The sequence below is a fragment of the Carica papaya genome, chromosome 8 (genome assembly GCF_054855325.1).
Source record: "Carica papaya isolate Zhongbai chromosome 8, ASM5485532v1, whole genome shotgun sequence".
Lineage (NCBI taxonomy): Eukaryota > Viridiplantae > Streptophyta > Magnoliopsida > Brassicales > Caricaceae > Carica > Carica papaya.
The window spans coordinates 31,881,966-31,904,704 of record NC_142316.1 but is presented as its reverse complement, the minus strand read 5'-3'; the positions used below and the strand labels follow the sequence as shown (position 1 = coordinate 31,904,704).

General features: G+C 35.5%; 1 protein-coding gene across 4 annotated transcripts in view; it reads right to left on the bottom strand.

Annotated features, from left to right (window-relative positions):
* Positions 1-22,739, bottom strand: part of LOC110822688 (ARM repeat superfamily protein) — a 61,238-nt gene that overhangs the window by 17,895 nt on the left and 20,604 nt on the right. For 3 of the 4 annotated variants that reach the window (XM_088209429.1, XM_088209431.1, XM_088209432.1), the window contains 16 exons: positions 18,961-19,039; positions 18,803-18,866; positions 17,927-18,030; positions 10,848-10,953; positions 8,899-8,988; positions 8,661-8,738; positions 8,442-8,509; positions 8,191-8,290; positions 7,988-8,113; positions 6,926-7,015; positions 6,736-6,801; positions 6,403-6,501; positions 6,223-6,297; positions 5,752-5,811; positions 932-1,021; positions 560-681 (listed from right to left, as the gene is read on the bottom strand). In XM_088209429.1, the coding sequence (XP_088065555.1) occupies positions 560-681; positions 932-1,021; positions 5,752-5,811; positions 6,223-6,297; positions 6,403-6,501; positions 6,736-6,801; positions 6,926-7,015; positions 7,988-8,113; positions 8,191-8,290; positions 8,442-8,509; positions 8,661-8,738; positions 8,899-8,988; positions 10,848-10,953; positions 17,927-18,030; positions 18,803-18,866; positions 18,961-19,039 (1,417 nt within the window). The remainder of the gene's footprint in view (positions 1-559; positions 682-931; positions 1,022-5,751; positions 5,812-6,222; positions 6,298-6,402; positions 6,502-6,735; positions 6,802-6,925; positions 7,016-7,987; positions 8,114-8,190; positions 8,291-8,441; positions 8,510-8,660; positions 8,739-8,898; positions 8,989-10,847; positions 10,954-17,926; positions 18,031-18,802; positions 18,867-18,960; positions 19,040-22,739) is intronic. The other variant, XM_088209430.1, reaches the window with a different exon arrangement.

Sequence of the window (22,739 nt, the reverse complement as noted above, 5' to 3'; positions counted from 1 at the left end):
CGTGAGTATTGGAGGGGGAAGATGATCATGGATGTTCCACAATTGTTAGGGATGGCATTAATTTTCATTTTTCAAGACAGAAAAAAGAAATATATAGAGGTATCAAGGAGGTGACACCCATGTGGTTGATATGATTGTGGTTGTTGTCAATCTCTGTGATTGTATATTGGATTTTATAAATTTCTTTTCTTTCATTTTCTATCTCCCCATACCCTAGTCCATTGTCCTACATCACTTTACCTTACTCCTAATTTCTACATTGTCTTTTTTTTCTAATCCCTCTCTCATTCATTTTGCTATCCTTCTGTTTTATTAACCCTAAATTCCTCTAAATTATTCTATATCAATTACAATCAAAGTATATCCGAGAGAACATTATAAACGTAGGTATCAACAATTAGAAATAAGGAAACCCCATTTATCATAATGCTCAATGAACATTTACAATTTCGATGAAAGTTTAAAAGCAATTCCTTCCTGATGCTTCACTGCAAGGGAAAGAAATATGTAAAAGCAATAACTTTTGGCATTAAAAATCAGAAATTGAAAGGCTTTATACCGATGAAGAATTGCTGCATGTTCGTCATCAGCTGTGTAAAGTACATATTGTCTAGCGAAAGCATTTCCAAGAGAAGTCACCCAATCATTGTCTTGAATCACATCCAAAGATTCTGCAAGAAACTGTCACCCATATGACAAGGAGACATGTCAAGAATACTTGGGTCAGTCAGTATCCTTTAGACTAAATAACATCTCCTCGTGCAATATCAATAATAGGAAAATTCATGCTAAGAATTTACCCTGTTTGAATGCACAATTGCACTTGCCAAAAGTTATGGTATTTACTAAATAAGAACTTTCACTTATTTGGTTCCTGTTATCGATGGAAAAAATAATATAAATCAATCCATTTAGAGGTTATGATTCTTACATTAATTATCATGTCATCCCATCTCTCCTGATATGAAGGGTCTGACTTCAGATCTTCTGTATCACAAACATATGCCTTCATTTTTGGAATCTAGAGCTTACCAAAGATGACAATCCATTAGATTAATTGTTTCTTGCATGAGAACACAAAAGAGAACGAAATCTTAAAATAGATTGATTGAAAGGAGAGCACTTTGTCTATTATCTGCTAAATAATATAATAGTACATTGGAAAGTTTACTGTTCCTTAGAAGAACTAATCATAAAATGTTAAAGAACTCTACAAGTAGGAGGATAACAAATTTTGCCAAGGTGTATCATAGAAGAAAGAGAAATTCTACAACCAATAATTAGTCAACTGTGGTTAGGAAGACGTTTATCTTTATTTTCTTATGCACTATGCAGTTGCGTATTAAGATGTTTATGTTCTGCAAAGAAGTATTCTATAGTTATATGTATTGGGGCCATGAGTATTAAGTCTAAGATAAGTATAGTTCCCAAATTCTAGGAAGGGTGTCCAGTTGTGTATAGGCTTTGGACTATGGGGTATGGGTTGTTGGATATTAGTTGGATGATGTCGAGTTTGGGCAGGGATGAATTATGAGCTTGGAAGGACATCAGAGGACAGAGGAATCAGGTGGACCTCCTTCCGTCGACTATCTTTTGGGTAATTTGCAAAGAGAAAAATTGAAGAGTCTTTGAAAGAATTGAGGAGGAAGAGAATTTTAATAGAATTAGAGATAGATTGTTTCAAATGTTTGGTCTTTTGATTATAGGTCATCCTCTCTATTTTATGGAGGAATTTGTGAATCTTTTTGACATTTTACTAGAAGTTCAAATATTTTGTACATGGTAGCACCCCCTTGGTCCCTGTTAATATATTATTCCTTTTATTTCAAAAAGTATAGTTCCTAAATTTTAGGAAATTAGGACTATTGAAGAATGTATTTATATAGGGTAAAGAGTATATTAATAATATATTTTCCTCTTATTTACAAAATTTTGAAATTCAATGAAATTCATACTTCATTCTCCATATGGTATCAAAGTTCTAGGTTTTTAAAAAAAAACAACATAAACTTTTTAAAATCTTACTCGGCCTTCATTGCTGATATAAGAAAACCCTAGAAAAGGCCAGCCCACCACAGTCCAACAGCTGGCCACCATAAGATCAACCATCTCCATCATAGTCTGCTTTCATAGTCAGTCCTAGCTCCCAAACTGTACAGCCAAAAGCCAGCTAACCTTCATAGCCAGCCCTAGCCTCCAAGACACAACAAGCAGCAGCCACCACCCCAGCCTGGGTGCACTTCCCTGTCCAGCCAAAAGCCACCCGCAACTTCATGCAGCCGCCAGCCACAAATCTGTCTGCATGCAGGTCTCCATCTCTGTCACTCCAACCTCTAGCCTCCAGCTATACAAGCAAGTCGCGCATTCAGCCGCGCTCATTTCTGTCCAGCCGCAAGTCTAGCAGTTGTTCGGGATTTGTCCAGCCATCAAGCCAGTGTTGTCCCTACACAACTGTATATTTGGCCTTAATTACCCTAAGTTTTTTTGGATATGTTAGAGGTTACTCTCAATCTACAGGCACAAACTTCCCAATAGCAAACTCAGCACAGAACAACAGCAAATTTAAGCCAATCCAAGCTGCATACTGCTTTAATAGCAAAGGTTACTTGAGTTGGTCACAACTAATCTGGACAACTCTCAAGGGCAGAGGAAAGCTGAGCCATATTCTGGGTACTGGACCCCAATTCCAGAGATGCCACTTTTGATGCTTGGAATGAAAAAGAATAGATAATATAGTCTGACTTTGGAATTCTATGGCACCAGAGATTAGTAAAACAGTTATGTGTTTGCTAAAGTAAAGGAGATTAAAGATTCAATCTGAAAAACTTATTTCAAGGAAAAAGATGCAGCTCATATACATGACCTAACCGTCAAATCCTGGCCAACTAAACAAGACAACAAGACAGTCACAAAATATGTCAACCTTTTTGTTGACTACCATATTTTAGTAGTTGAGTATTTTACTTTATTATTTAATTAGTTGATATTATATAATTAGAATTTTATACGAATAATAATTTCATATACTTAAGAGTTTAGTAAAATAAAAATTTTCTTATCAATAAAATAGAAATTGTATAAATATCTTAAATGTAATAATCTAAGGGTGAGAAATAAAATTATTATTTTTTCTCCAAAAATTTACATGGTATCAAAGCCAAATAAACTTATTTTAGTGTTTTAATTTCAATATTTTTTTCAAACACTAAAACAACAAAAATAGGATGAGTAAGAAGAGAGTCAAATCAGATGAAGAGATGACAGATCAGAGGAAGCGAGAAACAACAAAATAGACTGAGTAGAAAGCGAGCCAGATCAGGGAAAGAGAGGACAGATCAGAGGAAGGGAGAAAGCAGCCGGTTTCTTCCTCCACCGCGCGCAGAGACACGCAAAGAGCAGTCAGTTCCTTCCTCCACCATATGCAGAGCCGCACGACCGAGTTCCTTCTTCCGCAACGCGTAGAGCCACGTGTGACTACTTCGATCTACGAACCAATTCCTTCTTCCTCCGTGGACAAAGCTGCTGGCCGCGACTCACCAGCCTTCCGCATTGCACAGACCCGCGCTCCGGCCATCTGCGTACGCATGGACGCACAACCTTCTTCTTCTGCTATGCGCAGAGCCGCATGCGGGAATCTTTTTTGGCCGTGATCTACTTCACTTCGCATACGCATTGCTTGTTGCGCCTTCGTACAAGATCGCAAACGCGATCTGCTTCATTTTTCTAGCCACCATGTACTTTAGATCTGCTTGACTGAGGAAGCCGAAGCGCGAGCTGAGCCATTGAGCCGAGCCGATTTCAGCCGAAGCCAAGCCAAGTTTCAGTCTGAGTCGGGCCGTTTTTCGAGCCAAGCTGTTTTTCAAACCAAGCTGAACTGAGCTGAGCCGAGCTGGACAATCAAACTTATCTAATTTCAGTATTTTTCTATCCTTTTTGGCTACTTTGGTGCAGAATAAGAAGTCTTTTTTTCATTATTGGATATTTTTTTTCTTCTCTTTAACATTCTAAAATGATATAAGCAAAAAAGATGATATTTTCTTATTCGAATAACCCTTCATTATAAATTAATCCCGTAAAACTTGATGGAACCAATTATATTACTTGGTCAAAATCTTATTGATTATTTATCAAAATTTGATAATTGCAGGATTACATTATAGGTGATATGAAGAAACCAGATGTAGGTGATTTAGAATATAACATATGAGACTCTGAAAACTCTTTGATAATGTTTTGACTCATCAATTTCATGCAATCTCATATTGCACTAATATATTTGTTGTTTGATACTGCAGCAAAAATATAAAATGCAGCATCTTTTACATACTTACAAATGGGTAATAAACCTAAATTTATGAATTCCGGAATAAAATTCATTGCACAAAATAAAAAAAAAATGATTATTTCACAATATTTTTCTGAATTGAGTGGATTATGAAAGGAATTAAATTATTATCAAGACTTTCAGACATATTATCCTACAAATGCAGTTAAATTTCAGAAATTGATATAAAAATAACGAACTTATGATTTCTTAACTGGTCTGAATATCAAATATGATCGAATACGGGTTCAGGTGCTTGGTAAAGATTCTCTTTCTTCAGTATAATGAATTTATGCTTATGTCCAATAAGAATAAAGTAGAAGGAATGTCATGTTTTACGTAGCACCAATTAAAAAAACTGCATTACTTGCTCAATCTGACCAGTTCAAAGATCTATAGAAGTGCGACTATTGTGAGAAGCCAAAACATACTAAGAAAACTTATTGGAAGTTGCATGGAAAACTAACCATAGGTCATGGAGAAGGAATGATGGACCTACGAGAGCTCAAGAAAATTTGGTTGAGGTAAGTGAAACACCTGACACACCAATAGTTGAAACCTTTTTAAATGAGGAGATTCAAACCCTGAAACATATTTTGTCTCAATTTAACTCTTCATCAACTATTGGAGCAACAAATCTAGTAAAATCATAATCTTTGAACAAGAAAGATGCTTGGCACTGGTAAACTTCAGGATAACTTTTCAGAATTTGATCTGCAAGTTGGGCATGAGAAATATCCCCGCACCAACTTGAGATGGGGTGTTGACTACCATTAGTTCTCCCAAAAACTCAAGGTTAAAGCATCTACCACTTGAATGTAGGTGTGAGGAAGGAAAAGAGAATACGCTTGTGAGATGGCTTTTCAAGGATTATAGTGAGAGATATACCTTCCTACAAATGCATTCCAAACGTCCTCTCAATCTTGTGGATGCTTCTGATTACTCTATGCTACAAAGAGTCTGGTTTCCTCAAGAATCGCCAAAGCCATTTAGCCAATAATGATAAGTTTTTCAATCTAAGATTCTCAATCCCCAACTCTCCTAAATTCTTAGATTTACACCATACCTCCCAATTAACTAAATGGTCCTTATATTCCTCATCAAACCGGTGCAAAGAAATCTTCTCATGTAGCCTTCAATCCTTTCTACTACTTTGAGGGTTTAGAATCTTCTTTTGATAGATTTAAGATCTTTTGTTTCAAACAGTAAGTTTTTGTTAAAGGATCAACATTGTATTATATTGAGGATCTTGGAGATCTAGTAGATATTTGGTTAGATATGTAAATATAAATATTTTTGTATATAGTGCACCTCATTGGTGCTTTTTGAATAAACTCAATTTTTTTCTTAAAAAAATGCGTATCTGCAGCTGAGAAACTAAAGTAGACTAGAATTTCTAGTAACATTTTTATCAAACGATGAAATACCTCATCTTGCCAGAACAAGTTGATATTCCTTGGAAAAAGAGGTGCCAAATAACAAAGAACCTGCAACTCCAGTACAAACAGTAAGCATAGTCTATGAAAATAAGCAGTAAGCAAGGAAAATGTTTCAGTAGTAAAGAATATCTTATAGATGGCGGGTAACCTATTTTTATATCGATTATTTTAAGATTTTTGAGAGGCTAGCAAATGAAAATAGGATATCTAGGATTGTCTTGAAAATATTATGGAACAAAAGTAAAGAACAAGGGGACAAGGAAGACTATAAGGAAGATATTATAGACTACTAAAACAAAAGAACGGAGATTAAACACTAACAAATATTTCTTAATTAAATGTTGTCTACTATGTCTAGGTTAGCAACCTTTCTATTGGCACTAGTACCCTAACAACAATTAACAATGAAAATATCTTTGTTGAGTTATATTCACAATCATTAGGGAAAAAGATTCATACTGTCAAAATCTGAGTTGCCAATTGATCTCTCGCCAGAGGATCATGCAAAAGAACCACCAAGCGGGCAAACAATTCCTGAAATTATCATGTAGAACACATATAAATTACGAACATGTATCCTCACTTAGAAGACAAATGATCAGAACTAAACATAAAATAAAAATCAGAATTAATTTCTACCTCAGGATTCGGGATATCATCCCGAGCTTTACACTCACTGAGCATGGTATTGTTAGAAGAAGATCTATGTCTGCATAATTCCGAGATGCATCTGCAAACCTGTTGTAGCAGCATATATGTTGAATAAAGAAGAAAAGAGTTTATTAGTTCAGTTCTTCACAGCGAATGCATACGAAGTTAACAGATTCGAAAAAAAACTCAATGAACAACGTAACAATTCCATTATTATACCAACATAAGCACTTGGGCATAAGCTTGAAGAAACATAAGATACATTATTGCTAAAACTAATTGCCTGCATTGAAAGGGATAAAATGTGAAGATGTAACCTACCGTGGCAGCTGCACCAGTATATTCCCGCGGTACGATCATCTTCAACAGAAAAGGCCAAAGAATATGCTGCAGAAAGTTTAGAAAAGGATCAAAGATGTAAGAAACTAAGAAACATGATCGAATAAGTGCTTTAGAACAATAAGGAAATCACTATGAGAGATTTAATAACAGAAGAAAAAAATCTGCATACCTCCATTTCAGGGATTGTAATAGTCAGCAAAAGAAGACCCTTTTCACAAATTGCTCTTAGCTGTGTTAGACAAATTGATCCCATCTTCACCTGAGAAAACAGGTAGTAAAGATTTTTGTCAAGGATCAGATTAGATTAAACTCAAACAACAATCATAATATTTTTAAAGTAACATTTGGGAATTTCATAGACAAGTGACAAATTGTAGGATAAGTTTTATTAGGAGGGCTAGGAAAGGTATAAATTTGTTAAGGATGAACTGGAGATGTGGAATCAGGAAGTTTTCCAGCAATATGCAAATCAAAAAAGCAAGAAATCTTCTGTCAGATAACCCTTCTAGATATGCTTGAATCCAAGAATGGTCTATAGGAGGATCAAGAACAAAGGATATCATATTTGCAAATTGACAGTATTCTCTTAAATGGGGAGATAAGTTGGAGAAAAAAATCACGATTAAAGTGGACTGAGTAAAGAGGGGTATGCTAATGCAGGTCCCCCCCAATTAAATAACAATAATAATAACAATACAGGTCTTTTCCACTGGGTCAGTAGGAAGAGGTATACTAGTTTAAAGAGCTGAAACACGAAGATGGTAGAATCAAGAGGAATTCTCCATCAACTGAGATGGAGATCGTTAGTTTGTATTAGAAGTCATATGAGGACAAATATGCTAACTGGCTATCTACTGAGGGCTTGGGGTTCTTACATTTAGAAGCAAAATCATTATCTCACCAAAAAAAAAATGCACTTCTATTTTTAAACCAAAATAAAGAAAGCCCACTTAGAAGATACCAATTGATGCAGTAGATTATTACAAGGTCATATTTTCTTTCAGCTCTTGGTTGTATATTTTTCTCACCGAGAAAAAACAGAACCTAAAAAAATGGCTATTAGGAGGAAAAAGAGAATAGCACAGAGAGAAGAGATAAGGTATCCTCCTACAAAAGTAAGGAAAAACAGGAAAAAAAAACAGAATTGATATAAAATTCAAAACACAATTCACATTTATTAAGTTGGGTGGGAACTTTAAAATCTTGTGCAAAAAAGAAAACCAATTTGCACCTTTAAACTCACCTTGGAGCTCTCAAGATCCTCATCCGATATAGCACTATGACGTACAAGATATTCAACGAACAACTCCCCGGACAGACCAACCAAGTAGCAGTGTGAAGCCATAACCACAATCAACTAACACCAAGCAACAAAATCTCAAAGAAGAAGAACATTAAATAATAGTACAACGAGTGTAAGATTTTTCACCATACCTCTGAAAGAGCCTTTCGGACACCTAAATTTTGTTCATCTAGCAAGGACTTCACGGTATCGACAAGCAAAGGCCTTTTAGTGTGCCAAGCTTCAGATGACCTCCAAATGAAAATCAAATAAGTTAGGCTATGTTATAATTGTCGTTTGTTTTAGACTGAGTGAAATTTTAGTTAGTGTTCAGTTTATAGGAATCAAATAAGTTAGGCTATGTTAGAATTAATAGTAATAAAAACTGAAGAAAAAGAAAAACCTGGGTAGGAGATGCTTTAAAACACAAAGAGCTCCAAAAGTCAAAGGTTCTTCTTTTATCCTGCATTTCTGAGGAAAATATGCACACGGTTATTTAATTCCTATAAACTGAACACTAACTAAAATTTCACTCAGTCTAAAACAAACGACAATTATATCATTCCTTGCAAGAAATAATCTTCTGTTAAAGCCAACCAAGCAAGCTGGAAAACAAACTTACATTCAGAAGGAAAGTAAATAATTCCTCAGGATACACCAATCCAACAGACAGAAAACAACGTTGAATTTCATTGTATGTCTGCAATACAAGCAAAAGGGTTACACAAGTAAAGAGAGAAAACAAAATGACAGGAGGAAGAAAAAAGAATGTAAAACCAGAAAGGAAGAGTTGGAAATTTATTCTATTCAATAAAAATCAAATATTCTCATTAAGATCACCATCCTGGCCACAAGTTTACCTTCAATCCAACAGAAAATTCTGAGTGGTCTTTGCTGTCACTATTAGTGCAGACAACAGGAAGAAGTGTTGAAAGTACAACTGTGAGGTCCTAAAGAAAACAGAATTAAAATTTCAAAGACATATTCAGCATTAAATAATGTATTTAAGATAATTAAAAAAATTTCTCATGGAAAATTTGGGTGAGATGAGAAATTGGCAACTCATAATTGATGGGAAAACAGTAAATCAAAAGTCATCGATAACATACAAGGTTGGTTCAAACCAACCAATAAATTCATGTACTCAAGTTTGAATTTCATATAATACAGTGTATGCAGAATCCCTGAATTTTTACATCCTCTTCAATACCAAATAAACACCTATAATATGAACCAAGTCTTTTGATAATGTTTTATTTAAAAAAATGCATTTTGACAATGCATCACATACTCACCAATAACAAAAATAAAAAGGTAAAGAGTGGGGAAAAAAACAGAAATCATTGACACCTCAAATGAAAACCATCATTAACATGCGACTGCTCAATCTATCATCCTCTACCAAAGGTAAAAGTAACTTATAAGGATTCGTACAACCCGCCTCTCTATAAAATTCCAGAAGAAAAACAAAAACGTGCAGAAGAACCTTCAAAGCAAACGGATATTTGATCTGAGTTTGAATTAAAAATAAATTTAAAATGTGGTGATGGGTATAACACCACTTCACCAAAATCATATATCATAAACGAAACCTTACCAAAGAACCTAGAATCTAAACTTGAGAAATCCAGAACAACTGTATAGAAAGAATAAACTGAGAAAAAAAAATAGTTGATACATAGCACATAGACAGGCAGAAAATTGCTTTTCTCAAAAGAAATAACAATAAGACAGACAAATTTTACTAACATGGCTTGTTTTGAAACTTCACAGTGCCACTGATGATTGTTCAACCACATGGTGTGCTCTCTTCAAGGAGAGTTTTGTGCCATATTCCCACCTTTAATTTTTTGTTTCTCTTTTTGAAGTGTGATTTAATTGCTAAATGATGTCCAGATTTTCCAGTAGCATTTAGAGGAGAGAGAAAGGAAGGAAGCGCACATCTTCCAGAAGGTCAGTACTGCTTTTATCCTTGAGTATAAGGATGATGTACAATGAATGGTAACTTGATATATAGACATCCCAGACAAGCTTCCTCACTTCCTTTCAATTAGCATCTTGATCTTTCCCCTAGAAATCTAACCTTAGAACACGTATAATACATCTGTTCTTAAACACACACTTCCCCACTTCCTTTCCAAAACAATATGCATCTTTACCAACAAGGTATTGCAAATCAATCCCACTAGTGATTGTTCAATCACATGTGCTTTCTTCAAGGGATGTTTTGTGCCAAAATTTCCTCCCTTGTTTTTCCTTTTTTCTCTTTAATGAAAGCAGTCGGATTTTTAAGTTATCTTTGCAAAAAAAGAACTATTGTTGTAGAGTTCATTTGAAAATTCATATTCGGTTAGGTTTAGAGATAATAGAAATTCTAGAAAAAAAAAGGAAATTGTCTTCACAGGACATTCCCAGTCGAACTAAATTAATGCATTACACATTCTATCCATAACAAATGGAATTGTGTGAGGATGAAACACAATGTCTATAACTTGATAAATAAACATTCTACATGGTCTTTCCTTTCAATTATTGCCTTGGTCTTTCACCAAGAAATCTACCTTAGAATGGAAAAGGTAAAACATGGTGTTTAAGCACAAGACACTCCAGAAACAACATGCTAATAAGCCAAAAAAAAAAGGGTCATCATATAACAAGAGGATTCTGACAATAAATATATATAAAGAGAACTTAAATGAGTTTTCTCTTCTTTATGAAAAATTGTGATCATTTCACTGCAACACATGATGCTCAAACAATTCTGGAGTACAAGATATAATTTTATTGAAAGTGGCAGATATGCCATTACCTCGAAATCAAGCAAAGGAGGGCCAGTTTCTGACAGTAACGATGCATTCAAAAGATTGTGAAGACTACCCGTTGCCAGAAGAGCAATATCTTGATCCCTTTTGTATCTAATAAAGAAACATTTCATAAAAGAAGAAATAAATTAATAGAAAGGAGGGGAAAATTACAAACTAAAGGACAATAAATTATGATTTAAAAGAAAAGGAAAAAAAAGCAAAAACGATATTAATATAAAATAGAAACAAAGTGGAAGCTATTTTAACATAAAATAGCAAACTTGTTACAGTCTCGATTTACAGATCTCATTATGGAATTTTGTTAGTAACATGGGCTCATTAAGAGAGAACCCAACGATATCTGATTTTTGTTGATAGTATAGGCTCATCAAGAGAGAACACAACAATCTCTTGAGTTACTCAACACTTTGTTCATAATTTTTTCTTATCTAAAAATCTTTTGAAGACGACAGTTGTACTTATACAAGAGAAAGAGTAATTATCTGGAGCTTATTTCTAGAATTAACTAGCCTCTATCTTTATCCAGACTTATTCTCCCTAATACACATTGTAGAACCATATGGAAATAATCAGAAGTTGACTGCGTATCTCTAAAATTATTACTACCTATCTTTAGGATTTATTACTGTATATCCCTAAGTTTTATTACTGTAATTTTTAAGGAATTATTGTTATTGATTGTGTAGTTATTTGCTTCTAAAATTAGAAAGAGAAATAAAAATATAAAACTCTATAAACTTAGCCTTTTGTACCAACTGATTATAACATAAAATAAAGAAGAAAAAAATCTTCTTTTTTCCATCTGTGTTCATGGTATCAGAATCATAGCATAGCTAGCCTAGCTTAAATGCATTTTTTTTCCTTCTCTTTTATGTTCAGCTATTTTTCCTTGTGATAGTGCAAACTGCCATGCCTGAAACAACGAGGATAGGCAACACAAGTTCCAAAAAGGTCTTCCACTATATCAATGAGCAGAATGGGAACACATAGACTGTTGATTCAGCACCTTCATTCAGTAAGGAACAGTTAGAACAACTGTATAGATTTTTTCACTCCATACAATTCTCTAATCGTGTACCTTCCTCTTGTTCCTTAGCCCAAAAAGGTAATTATCTTCAATTTGTTGTCTTTAATATGTTAACTATTCCCATTTGTCCATGGATAATAGATTTAGGTACCACATCATATGACAAGTTGTTCTAAATTATTTTCTTCTAATAATCCTTGTGCAGGCAATCAAAAAATTAAGATCGCTCATGGCTCACTCTCAACAATTGCTAGGAAATGATCAATTGTCATCTCTAATATTCTTGTTCTTCATGATATCTTTCACGTTCTAAATCTTTCCTATTATCTTTTGTCCATATGTAAAATAACTTGGGACTTGAAGATGTTGTGCTAAATTTCTTTCAAACTGTTGCGAATTTTAGGATCTGGATACAAGGATGCTGATTGGCAATACTAGAGAACATGGAGGTCTTTATTACTTTGATGAGAGAAATTTTTTGTGTCAGCAACCAAAATCCTCAAGTTTTGGAGTATGATTTAATTCTACTAGTAAGGAAATAATGGAATGGCACCATAGGTTAGGTTACCTTAACTTTCAATATTTAAAATATTTGTTCTCAAACTTGTTCAATAATAAAGATTTATCATCATTTCAATGTGACATTTGTCAATTAGCTACACACTATCGTGCATCCTTTCCTCCTCAACCATATAAACCATCTAATGCATTTTTCTCTTATTCATAGTGATGTGTGGGGGCCTTCTAGGACATTAACCAACTCCGCAAAAAATAATTTATAACATTTATTGATGATTATTCACGTCTAAGTTGAGTCTATCTACTTAAAGAAAAATTTGAAACTGAACATGTTTTCAAAAATTTTTATAATATGGTTAAAACCCAATTCCGAACAAAAATTTAAGTGTTTCGGAGTGACAATGGAAAGGAATATTTTCATAAAACTTTATGGTCGTTTTTCTTAGAAAAAAGAATTGTCCATCACAGCTCTTACAATGACACACCTCAATAAAATGGCATAGTATAAAGAAAAAGTAAGTACCTTCTAAAAGTAGCCAGATCTTTAATGTACTTAAATACTTATGGGGAGAAGCAATTCTTACTAGTACATATCTGATTAATAGGATGTCATCTACAGTTTTGAAGTTTCAAACACCTCTAACAGTTTTCAAAAAATCCTTTACAATGTCTTGACTAACGTCAGATTTTCTGTTAAGGGTCATTGGATGTGTTCCATTCGTTCACATACATAATTGTAATAGAGATAAGTTAGATCCACAAACAATAAAATGTATTTTTTTTATATTATCCCACACAAAAAGGGTGTAAATGTTTTAATCCTACCAAGAAAAAAAATATTTTGTCACAATTGATGCTAAATTCTTTAAATCCCAAAAGTTTTTAGTCCTCTTCTTTAAAGGGGGGAAGGAAATGAAGACTTGGTATTTGAAAAAGAAAAGATTGAAAAAAATTCTAATGATTACAAAAATAATGAAACTGCAATCTTTAATGTTAATATTCTGGATAAGGAAAACGGGAGGCTCATCTTAGTGTTTGAACACAAAAAAAATACTAGGAAAATGAATTATGCACACTGCCATAACGAGAGGTTGTTCGGAAAAACTTACACTAAAAGAAATTCAATTCAAAGTAAGAAAGATGCAGCTATGTCTTCTCAAAACCAAGAATTTGATCCGTCAGGATCCAAAGAATTAGGTACAATCTTTAAATCTGTAAAATCTGAATTTTTTTCCATTCAACAAGTACATTCTGACCCTCTAGATCTCCCTATTGCTCTTAGAAAAAGAAACCGATCATGTACTCAACACCCTTTATCAAATTTTGTATCTTATAAGAAACAATCATCTTCTTTGTATACCTTTCTCTCACAATTGTCAAGTGTAAATATACCTAAATTTATATAAGAAGCACTAAAGGTTCCTAAATGGAAGAAGGTTGTCATTGAAAAAATGGAGGCTCTAGAGAAGAATAGCATGTGGGGATGACCAGTTTGCCTAAAGGGAAATTGATTGTTGGGTGCAAGTGGGTTTTTACTGTAAAGTTCAACTCATATAGATCACTGGAACGTTATAAAGCAAGGTTAGTAGCCACAGGATTTATGCAAACATATGGAGTTGACTATCAGGAGACGTTTGCCTCTATTGACAAATTGAATACTATCCGAGTGTTATTCTCTGTAACTGTGAATTTAGAGTGATCATTGTTTCAATTGGATGTTAAAAATGCATTCCTCAATGGAGAGCTAGAAGAGGAAGTCTACATGGATGCACCGCCTTACTTCGAAAAGAAGTTTAGGGGAAAAGTCTGTAAGCTGAAAAATCATTATATGGACTAAAGCAGCCTCTCCAAGCTTGGTTCGAGAGATTTACAAGATTTGTTAAAAAAGAAGAATATAGTCAAGAACAATCTAATCGTACAATGTTTTTTAAACATACTGGTGATGGGAGGATGGTTGTCTTGATTATATATGTAGATAAATAATACTTACCGGGAATGATGATGATGAGCCCTGTAGGTTGAAAAAACATCTTGTCTCAAAATTTGAAACTAAAGATTTGGGGTCTTTGCACTACTTCTGGGTATGGAAATTGCAATGTCAAAAATATAAATTTCTGTGTCACAAAGAAAGTATGTTCTTGACTTATTAGAGGAGACATGCATGAGCGGTTGCAAACCAATTGATACACCCATAGATCCTAATCAGAAGTTGGGAGATACTCCTTATGGAATTCTAGTTGATAAAGGTAGATATCAACGTCTTGTAAGAAAACTAATTTATTTGTCCCATACAAGACTTGATATTACCTTTGCGGTTAGTATCGTGAGTCAGTATATGTACTCACCTTATGAGGAACATCTGGGAGTTGTATACAAGATTCTCAAGTATTTAAAAAGTACACTAAAAAGGGGGTTGTTGTTCAAGAAAAGTAGAAAAAGGAATATAGAATTAAGAAGTAAAGTGTAATTGCTAGAAGTAGTACAGAAGTTAAGTATAGAGCTATGACAAATGGAGTTTGTGAGGTACTATGGATTAAAAGAGTACTTGAAGAACTAACATTAAATGCAAAAGCACCTATGAGACTATTTTGTGATAACAAATCAGCTATAAGCATTGCGCACAACCCAATTCAACATGTTCTACGAAATACATTGAGATTGATAAGCATTTCATTAAAGAAAAGCTGAAGAATGAAGTTATTTGTTTATTGTTTGTGACTTCTGAGCAACAAACAGCTGATGTTTTGATCAAGAGGCATTTCAGACCAAAATTTGAATCTTTTATTAACAAGTTGGGCATGATCAATATCTATACACCAACTTGAGCGGAGCGTAGAAATATAAGAAAAGAATTAGAAGTTGATTGCATATCTCTAAAATTATTACTACATATTTTTAGAATTTATCATTACATATTTTTAGAAGTTATTACTGTATATCCTTAGGATTTATTGGTGTAATTTTTAAGGAGTTATTGTTATTGATTACATAATCATTTACTCCTAAAATTAGGAAGAGAAATAGAAATGTAAAACTCTATAAACTCAGTTTTTTATACCAACTGATTATAACAGAAAATAAAGAATAAAAAATCTTCTTCTTCCCACCTGTGTTCACACATGTTCACACTTGGACATCATTTTACACATAATACAAACTGACCTATTCTCCCTGATACACTTATCCATCCACTTAAGATATCATTGATTCTCCCTAACACACCATAGAATTACCCATTACATCCCCTCCTAAAAAATTTCTCTTGTCCTCAAGCACAAAATTCTTGCCGCTATTATAGTTTCTGGTTCTAGCAATGTTGGAATTTCATAATTTCCTTCATCGTCGGAACCATCAAAATCGAAAAAGTCCAGTTTGGTGTATGAGGCAGAAAGGGGGTCAGCATGCTGGTGGTTCCCACCCGTCCTCAATTTGCGTTGCGCATTCAGAAGGGCATGTGCAGGACTCCACAATGCACACAGAGGGTTCTACCTGCACAAGGAACTTTCTTCCTTGCAGATTGCACACCATGGATTCAGTAGCCCCTGTGAGGTGCATAATGGTGGTCCACTTAACTGCTTCCTTCACCAGGATCCTTTGGATAATTCTGGCCGATAATTCCTTCAATCTTCCCACTAAAAATTCAAACTCCAACTCATCTTATTCTTTATTTTCTCGATAATTCTGCAGAAATCTTTCAAACATGTAATACAATTCCTTAATCTTTAAGATTGACTTAGATACCAATTTGTTATGCTCCCGATTTAGGGATCGCCTTATGGGATTTTGTTAATGGTATGGACTTCTTAAGAGAGAATCAAACAGTTTCTCATTTTTGTCAATAGTATGAGCTCATTAAAAGAGAGCCCAACAATTTCTTAAGTAAAAAGATATTAAACATATTTTTTTATAAATTCTTGTAATATAAAGATCTGCCAAAGAAGACAGTTTGTATTTACACCAGAGAAAGAGTAGTTATTTGGAAGTTATTTCCAGAATTAACTACCTCCTTATCCTTATCTAGACTTATTCTTCCTAATACGCATGTCAAGACACATCATTTTACACATACTGAACTATTCTCACCAGTTATACACATCATTTTACACATACTGAACTATTCTCACCAGTTATTTTGTCCACCACTTAACACATCATTTGTTCTCCCTAATACACTATAATATTTTTTTGAAATAAAAGTATAGTATGTATCATGTATAAAATTATTCACAATGCAATCAGGATATCTATAAGATTCTTAAAATCTTTTATAGATTCGTGATACATCATAATAGTAACCATAACAAACCCAGTCCCTTTATAGCATGGATACAGAAATTCGCTAAAGAAATGGGCTCTCAAAAAGAAGCGAAAAACACCATTCCTAAATATCATCAAATGATTGAAGACAAAGTATAATGAGCGGAGGATAAAGATTCTGCTTAACAAAAAAGAATGAAAAATAAAAAATAAACCAAAAAAAGTCACTACATAAACACAGCTCAATCTCTTCAACAAAATAGCCAAAGAGAGATTCCTAAAATGCCCATGAGCCTTAGCCAAAAAGAGAAGCCAAAAACAATTTCTATCTAGAGATTCAACTTTAGTAAACCGGTCTCTAAAGAGCATAGCATTTCTCTCCAACCCCCATATAACAACCATGCAACAGACCTCTTCTCTAAAGCAACCCTCCATCTTGGGTCCCTCGAGGAACTGGAGAAATATAGCACTTGAGAGAAAGGAAAAACCCAAAATAGTAAAAACATCAAAACTATACTCCAAAGCCTCCTGATCATGTCATGATGGAGAAAGAGGTGACAACAAGACTTAACCTTCCAATAACACAACACACACATATTGGGAAGGAGCACAACTGGACCTACATACATGAAGCAAGTCATTTTGCATTGAGCTTGTTAAGAATAGTTCTAATAAAAGCCTCTAGCTTTTATTAGAGAGTGTTTACCTTTCAAAAGGCCTTGGTGACAGTCACATTCTGACTAGTAAGACTATGGGTGAGACAGTTTGAGAAGGATTTGCAGGTTAGACACCTAAAGAATCCGAAGTCTGAACTCTAGTATCAAGATCTGAAGGAACAATAAAGGGCTCGAGGAGTTTAAGGAAGGAGATTAAATACATGGAAAATAGCCCCTCGAAAGCATATTATGATCTTTATTCCACTTGAAACCACATAAAGAACTTGAAATGAAGATCTTCAAGCTAGAAGGACACACTCGAAAAATGCAGAAAGAAAAGAGTAATCTTCTTCGAATCCTCCAAATATCTCACATTGAAGAAAAAAAGAAGTGTTGTATTATGAGTTATGGAAGCACATCAAACAGACATCCGGAGAATGTGCATCTTGATACTAGAAAATGAACCACTTCAAATTTTAAGCTCAACTGATGTGGGTGTGCTTTTTTTTCTGTGGACATGCATCAGTCAATTGAGTCACCAATCATACAATTTCAAGCTTTACAATATCTAATCTGAAGAATCAGAGATTAAGATGAACCATACAATTCCAATATAGTAGGGATAAGTCGCAGTAAAGCAGACTTCAATTGTGTCCGAGTGATAAGACCCACCATCTGACCCAATGCTTCCACAGAAGCTACTCGAACCTATATGGTACAAACAAGAACCAATTCATCAAGAGCACAATTGAAGAGATCAATACACGTAATGAGAAACATCATTTGTATACACTGTATAACATCTACTTTAAAAAAGAAAAAGAAAGCATCATTCAACATCTATGTATGCCTGCAAGGAGAAACAACCTAATTCTTTGAGGACAAGAGAAAAATATATTGCCATACAAGGTCTTTTTCCTATACCTACTCCAATTTAGTTAGTCTATCCTATTCTTAGTTGTCTTCTTCTTCTCCATGGCCCATAAATACGTATAAATAGTTTCTCCAGTACACACAATAAAGTCAACCTCTTACTCAATTTGACCTCATAGCTAGTTTTTTGTTTGTATATGTTCCATAAAGACCATCATAGGGAGATACTCTCATAGTCTAACAATAATCTAAGAACACATATGGCATTCTTCATGGATGCACGGACTTAACCACCATGTGAAAAGATATTATCCACAAAAGAAAGTATTAAAGGATAAGTATGCCTTGGAAGTTGTTAAGCTTCTGAAAATCGTTTGCTAAAAGAGCACTCAATTCTATTTTTGAGAAAAGACAAAATGTTATTGAAAAGGGAGAAAGATGTCATGAATGAAGGTTGAGAGCACAAGATATTCTCCAAGCAGAAAATGGAAACAAAGAACATCCATACAAAAGAACAGAATCTTGTATTCATACATAAGAGAAGAATAAGCATATAGAAGGAAAAGAAGACAATGGGAAAAAGAACGATAAAACTTGCTTTACAAACCTTGAGATCCCGAGAAGTTGCCCAAACTCTCAATAAAAGCTCAAAGACAGAATTCAGAAATGACCTTTACAAAAAGAAAAACTTGTTTCACCAATGGCATCATCAAAATATGATATGGGGTATTAGTAACAGAATACAAATCATAATACCGATCTTACATGACATCACCATCAAGATGGGAATGCAAAGGAAAATCCACACTAAATTGCCAGGCAGCCTGACACCAACATTTGAATGCTAGAGAAGAATAACATCGTCACAATTTAGCTGATATATGCATACACAATAAATATTGCATCTGACAATTTTTTTAATGGAAAAGAAGATATTATTAAAAAAAGAAAGAGAATATAAAATATCCTCCCATCAAACAAGGAAAAGAAAACAAACAAAAAGGAAGAAGACAAAACAAAATACAGAAGTAAAGGTTTAGATGTTAATATAGGATAGCCTTCCAATTCCTTTGCACAACAAAGGCAAACCAAAACCATGCACCTTAGCCCATAATAGGGCCATGAAAATCATCTCATCTCGAATAAAGTTTACAGCTCGACATGTTGGTTCAAGATCTTAGCATCTGTAACGGCTCCGGAAATTTTAAAATGAAATGTGTATATTAAAAATGTCAATGCGGAAGCAAAGTCAAAAATTCGATTAACATCCCTTACACTAAAACCAAAAACGTACTCAAAATATAAAAGATCAAACTAACTAAAAGATAAATTCGAAAGTAAAAGCGATGAATACGACTATGGAGTCTTTAGGCGTCCCCTTCGTCGTCTTCCTGCGGAACGGGCTCAGGAACGATGTCTTCCTGATCTGAAATGATTAGATAAGAAATGAGCTACACTAGCCCAGTAAGGACATCACGATATCTCACCGTCACGGAGGTAAAGGTGGGTAGAAAACACAAAAAGACCAATGGAGCATAATTTACAACAAATCCTTTTATCAATAATAAAACCTTTACCATTCACTTACCTCGGTGAAATTCATAAAACAATATACAAAAGCAATAACATTATCATCATCATGAAATCATATAAACTGTGTAACATAATACTTATCACGCCTTTTATAATTCAATCATTACACAACATATTTTCCTCATTTACCAGCCTACTAGTATCCGTGGGGATCCATAGGGGTCCCGCTACCTGTGAACCCTTAACACTTGTAATCAGATTTCCAGGGCCGTCCCCATACCCCGTCCGGTATGGGCGCCAAAACTATAAATCTCGATACCCCGTCCGGTATGAGGGTGAAACGGGCCGTCCCCATACCCCGTCCGGTATGGGCGCCAAAATTATAAACCTCAATACCCCGTCCGGTATGAGGGTGAAACGGGCCGTCCCCATACCCCGTCCGGTATGGGCGCCAAAACACATAAGGTCTCCATACCCCGTCCGGTATGAGAGACCACAATCCCGGTAGGGTCCCCTACGGACCCGGTCCGTCCACCATCTCCCATGATATCTAGTCAGGCTGACCCCATTATACAATTATCAATCTACACAATCTTTCATTCTCCTTTTCCTCAGTCAGCATCATCAATTCACATTTAAACAAGCAAAATAGTAATTCATGCCGAACAGACAACATACAGCATCGGTATCTCAGTCATTCAACCCACAATCAATAAAATAGTAAAATATGCACATGAAACTATAAAATGAGAACATCAAACCTCATACTGCATTTAAAACTGTAAAACAGGCCAAATCACAGTTAACCGACAAACACACTAGACTCGGGCTCCATTAGCGACCTTAAGCAATTTCACACATTCTTTAATTCAAGAAATACCGTTTTATCATTATTGAACTTTAATACCGTGATAGGAAATAGGGTGAGGGGTCCTTACTCGTTTCGGGGTCCGAATACGGCTTCACAGTGCGCCTAGGGGCTGTCCCTAATTTTTCCTGAATTTTTCCTGGGGAACTGAAACGCACTACTGGTACCTGCACGTGTTCCAAAAAATCCCAAATTAGGCTCAGGGCCCCTTTCGGCCAATATCGCAATTCCAGCACGGCGGCTCCGCCGTGCTCTGGCGACGGCGCCGCCGCTTGCGGCGGCGATTCACCTCGGGTTGGCCGTTTTCGGCCGAATTCGGCCACACTCGCATTGATCCCTGCGATAAAACAACCCTAGGGCCCTCGGGGGGCCAAAAAATTACGGAAAACCGAAGCTTACCGGCGGCGGTGCTCTCGGGTGCGGCGGCTCTCCGGCGAGGTTCGTGTTTTGGTGATTCGGCTCCGATCAACCTGTAGAGAAAAGAATGGTGATCATGGTGATATAAAAATTGCATCAAACGGAGGCCGGGAAGGGCCTCATCGGAGGCAAAAATCGAGAAGGGGCGCGGCGGCGCCGCTGGGTTTCGGCCGTGTTTTCCGGCCGTTTGGCCGAAATTTTGGCTCCGATTTGGCCACAGGGGAAATCAGCATGGAAAAACGAATCGGGAGTATGAAATTTACCTCGATCGGCGGTCGGAAATCTCCCCGGTGCGGCGGTGGGTGGCGGCAGCCGGCTTCTGGTTCGTCTTCTCAGGCGAGGGCAGGCAGCTAGGGTTTTGTGGTCTGGTGTGAGGGTTCTATTTATACCCTTTTGCCTTTTGATCTCAGCCGTCCATTTTGATTTAATCTGGGCCGTCCGTTTTTGATTGAATCTGGGCCGTCCGTGCGATTGCATCTGGGCCGTCCGTGCGATTACATCTGGGCCGTCCGATCGCACGCTTGATCTGGGCCGTCCGATCGCGCATACGCGGATCGCCAACGTGGCCCGTCCTGGATCGACGTGGTCTTGCCATGTGGCAGGTCCCGGTTGGCCAGGACTGCTGACTGGGTCTGCTGACGTGGCTGCCGACGTAGCTTTTTTTTTTTTTTTTTCCTACCCTTTCCGGGCGCTACAGCATCATTCTCCAACCAAGAAATCCAACAACCAACTGCTTATTTTTCAAACCACCCCTTAGAAAGCAACAGCAAATAGATAAACCCCAACGTGCAAGAAAATGTACTCAAGAAATCTAGGGACCAAGTTTGATGGTTGAGTCATGCCAACAGTTCAAGAAGTCCATGTTGTGAAAGCAAGGTCTTCATATCAAAAAGGAAACCATTTAATGCATACGAAGAACTTCTTTGCCAAAAAGATTATTTGAGACGAATTGTGGATAAGTGGACATCTTGGCTAAGAAAAGAGTGTAGTTAGGGCGAGAAGAAAGCTTTCCTAGACTCACTTGAAGAGAGATGCAGGAAAGCTTGTTAGGAGTATCCTATTTGTCAAGTGGGAAAAGGGTAAGTGCCAAATAAGGTTGTATGCCTCTATTTGTAATTGAATATCAGGTAAGATATACAGATTTGTCTTGGGACTTCCTAAAACACAAAGGGGCAGATTCTGTATATGTTGTCATCTATTGAATTTCCAAATGTTACATTTTACCCCCCTTGTAACTACTTTCACTCAATAAGCACCCAGTTTTTGAGCCGAATCGAGCCGAGCTGCTGCCTGAAAGATCTTATTCTACTTTGCAACTTAATCTATAAGTTGAGCATATGTGATATCTCTGCACCAACTTGATGGGAGGTGTTGAATAAGATACTTTATTATTATTTATTAGAATAAACATTTTACTATAATAGCAATTTTATGTAATAGAAATTCTATCAAAATAGATAATTTCTTTATTAGTAGTTTAGCAGTTTTATAAATACATTAAATATAATACCTTAAAAAGTGATAAATAAAATTATTTTTTTTTCTAAAATCAACATGGTGTCAAAGCTAAAGTAAGACTATTTTAGAATTCTAATTTTCAAATTTTTTCCAAAACCTAAAATAGTAAAATATGATGGGTTGATACCTTTTTATCCAAAGTTATCCTCTTCACCCCTTATTTTGGATTTCTAATTTCAGAATTTTTTTAAACCCTAAGTATAGCAAA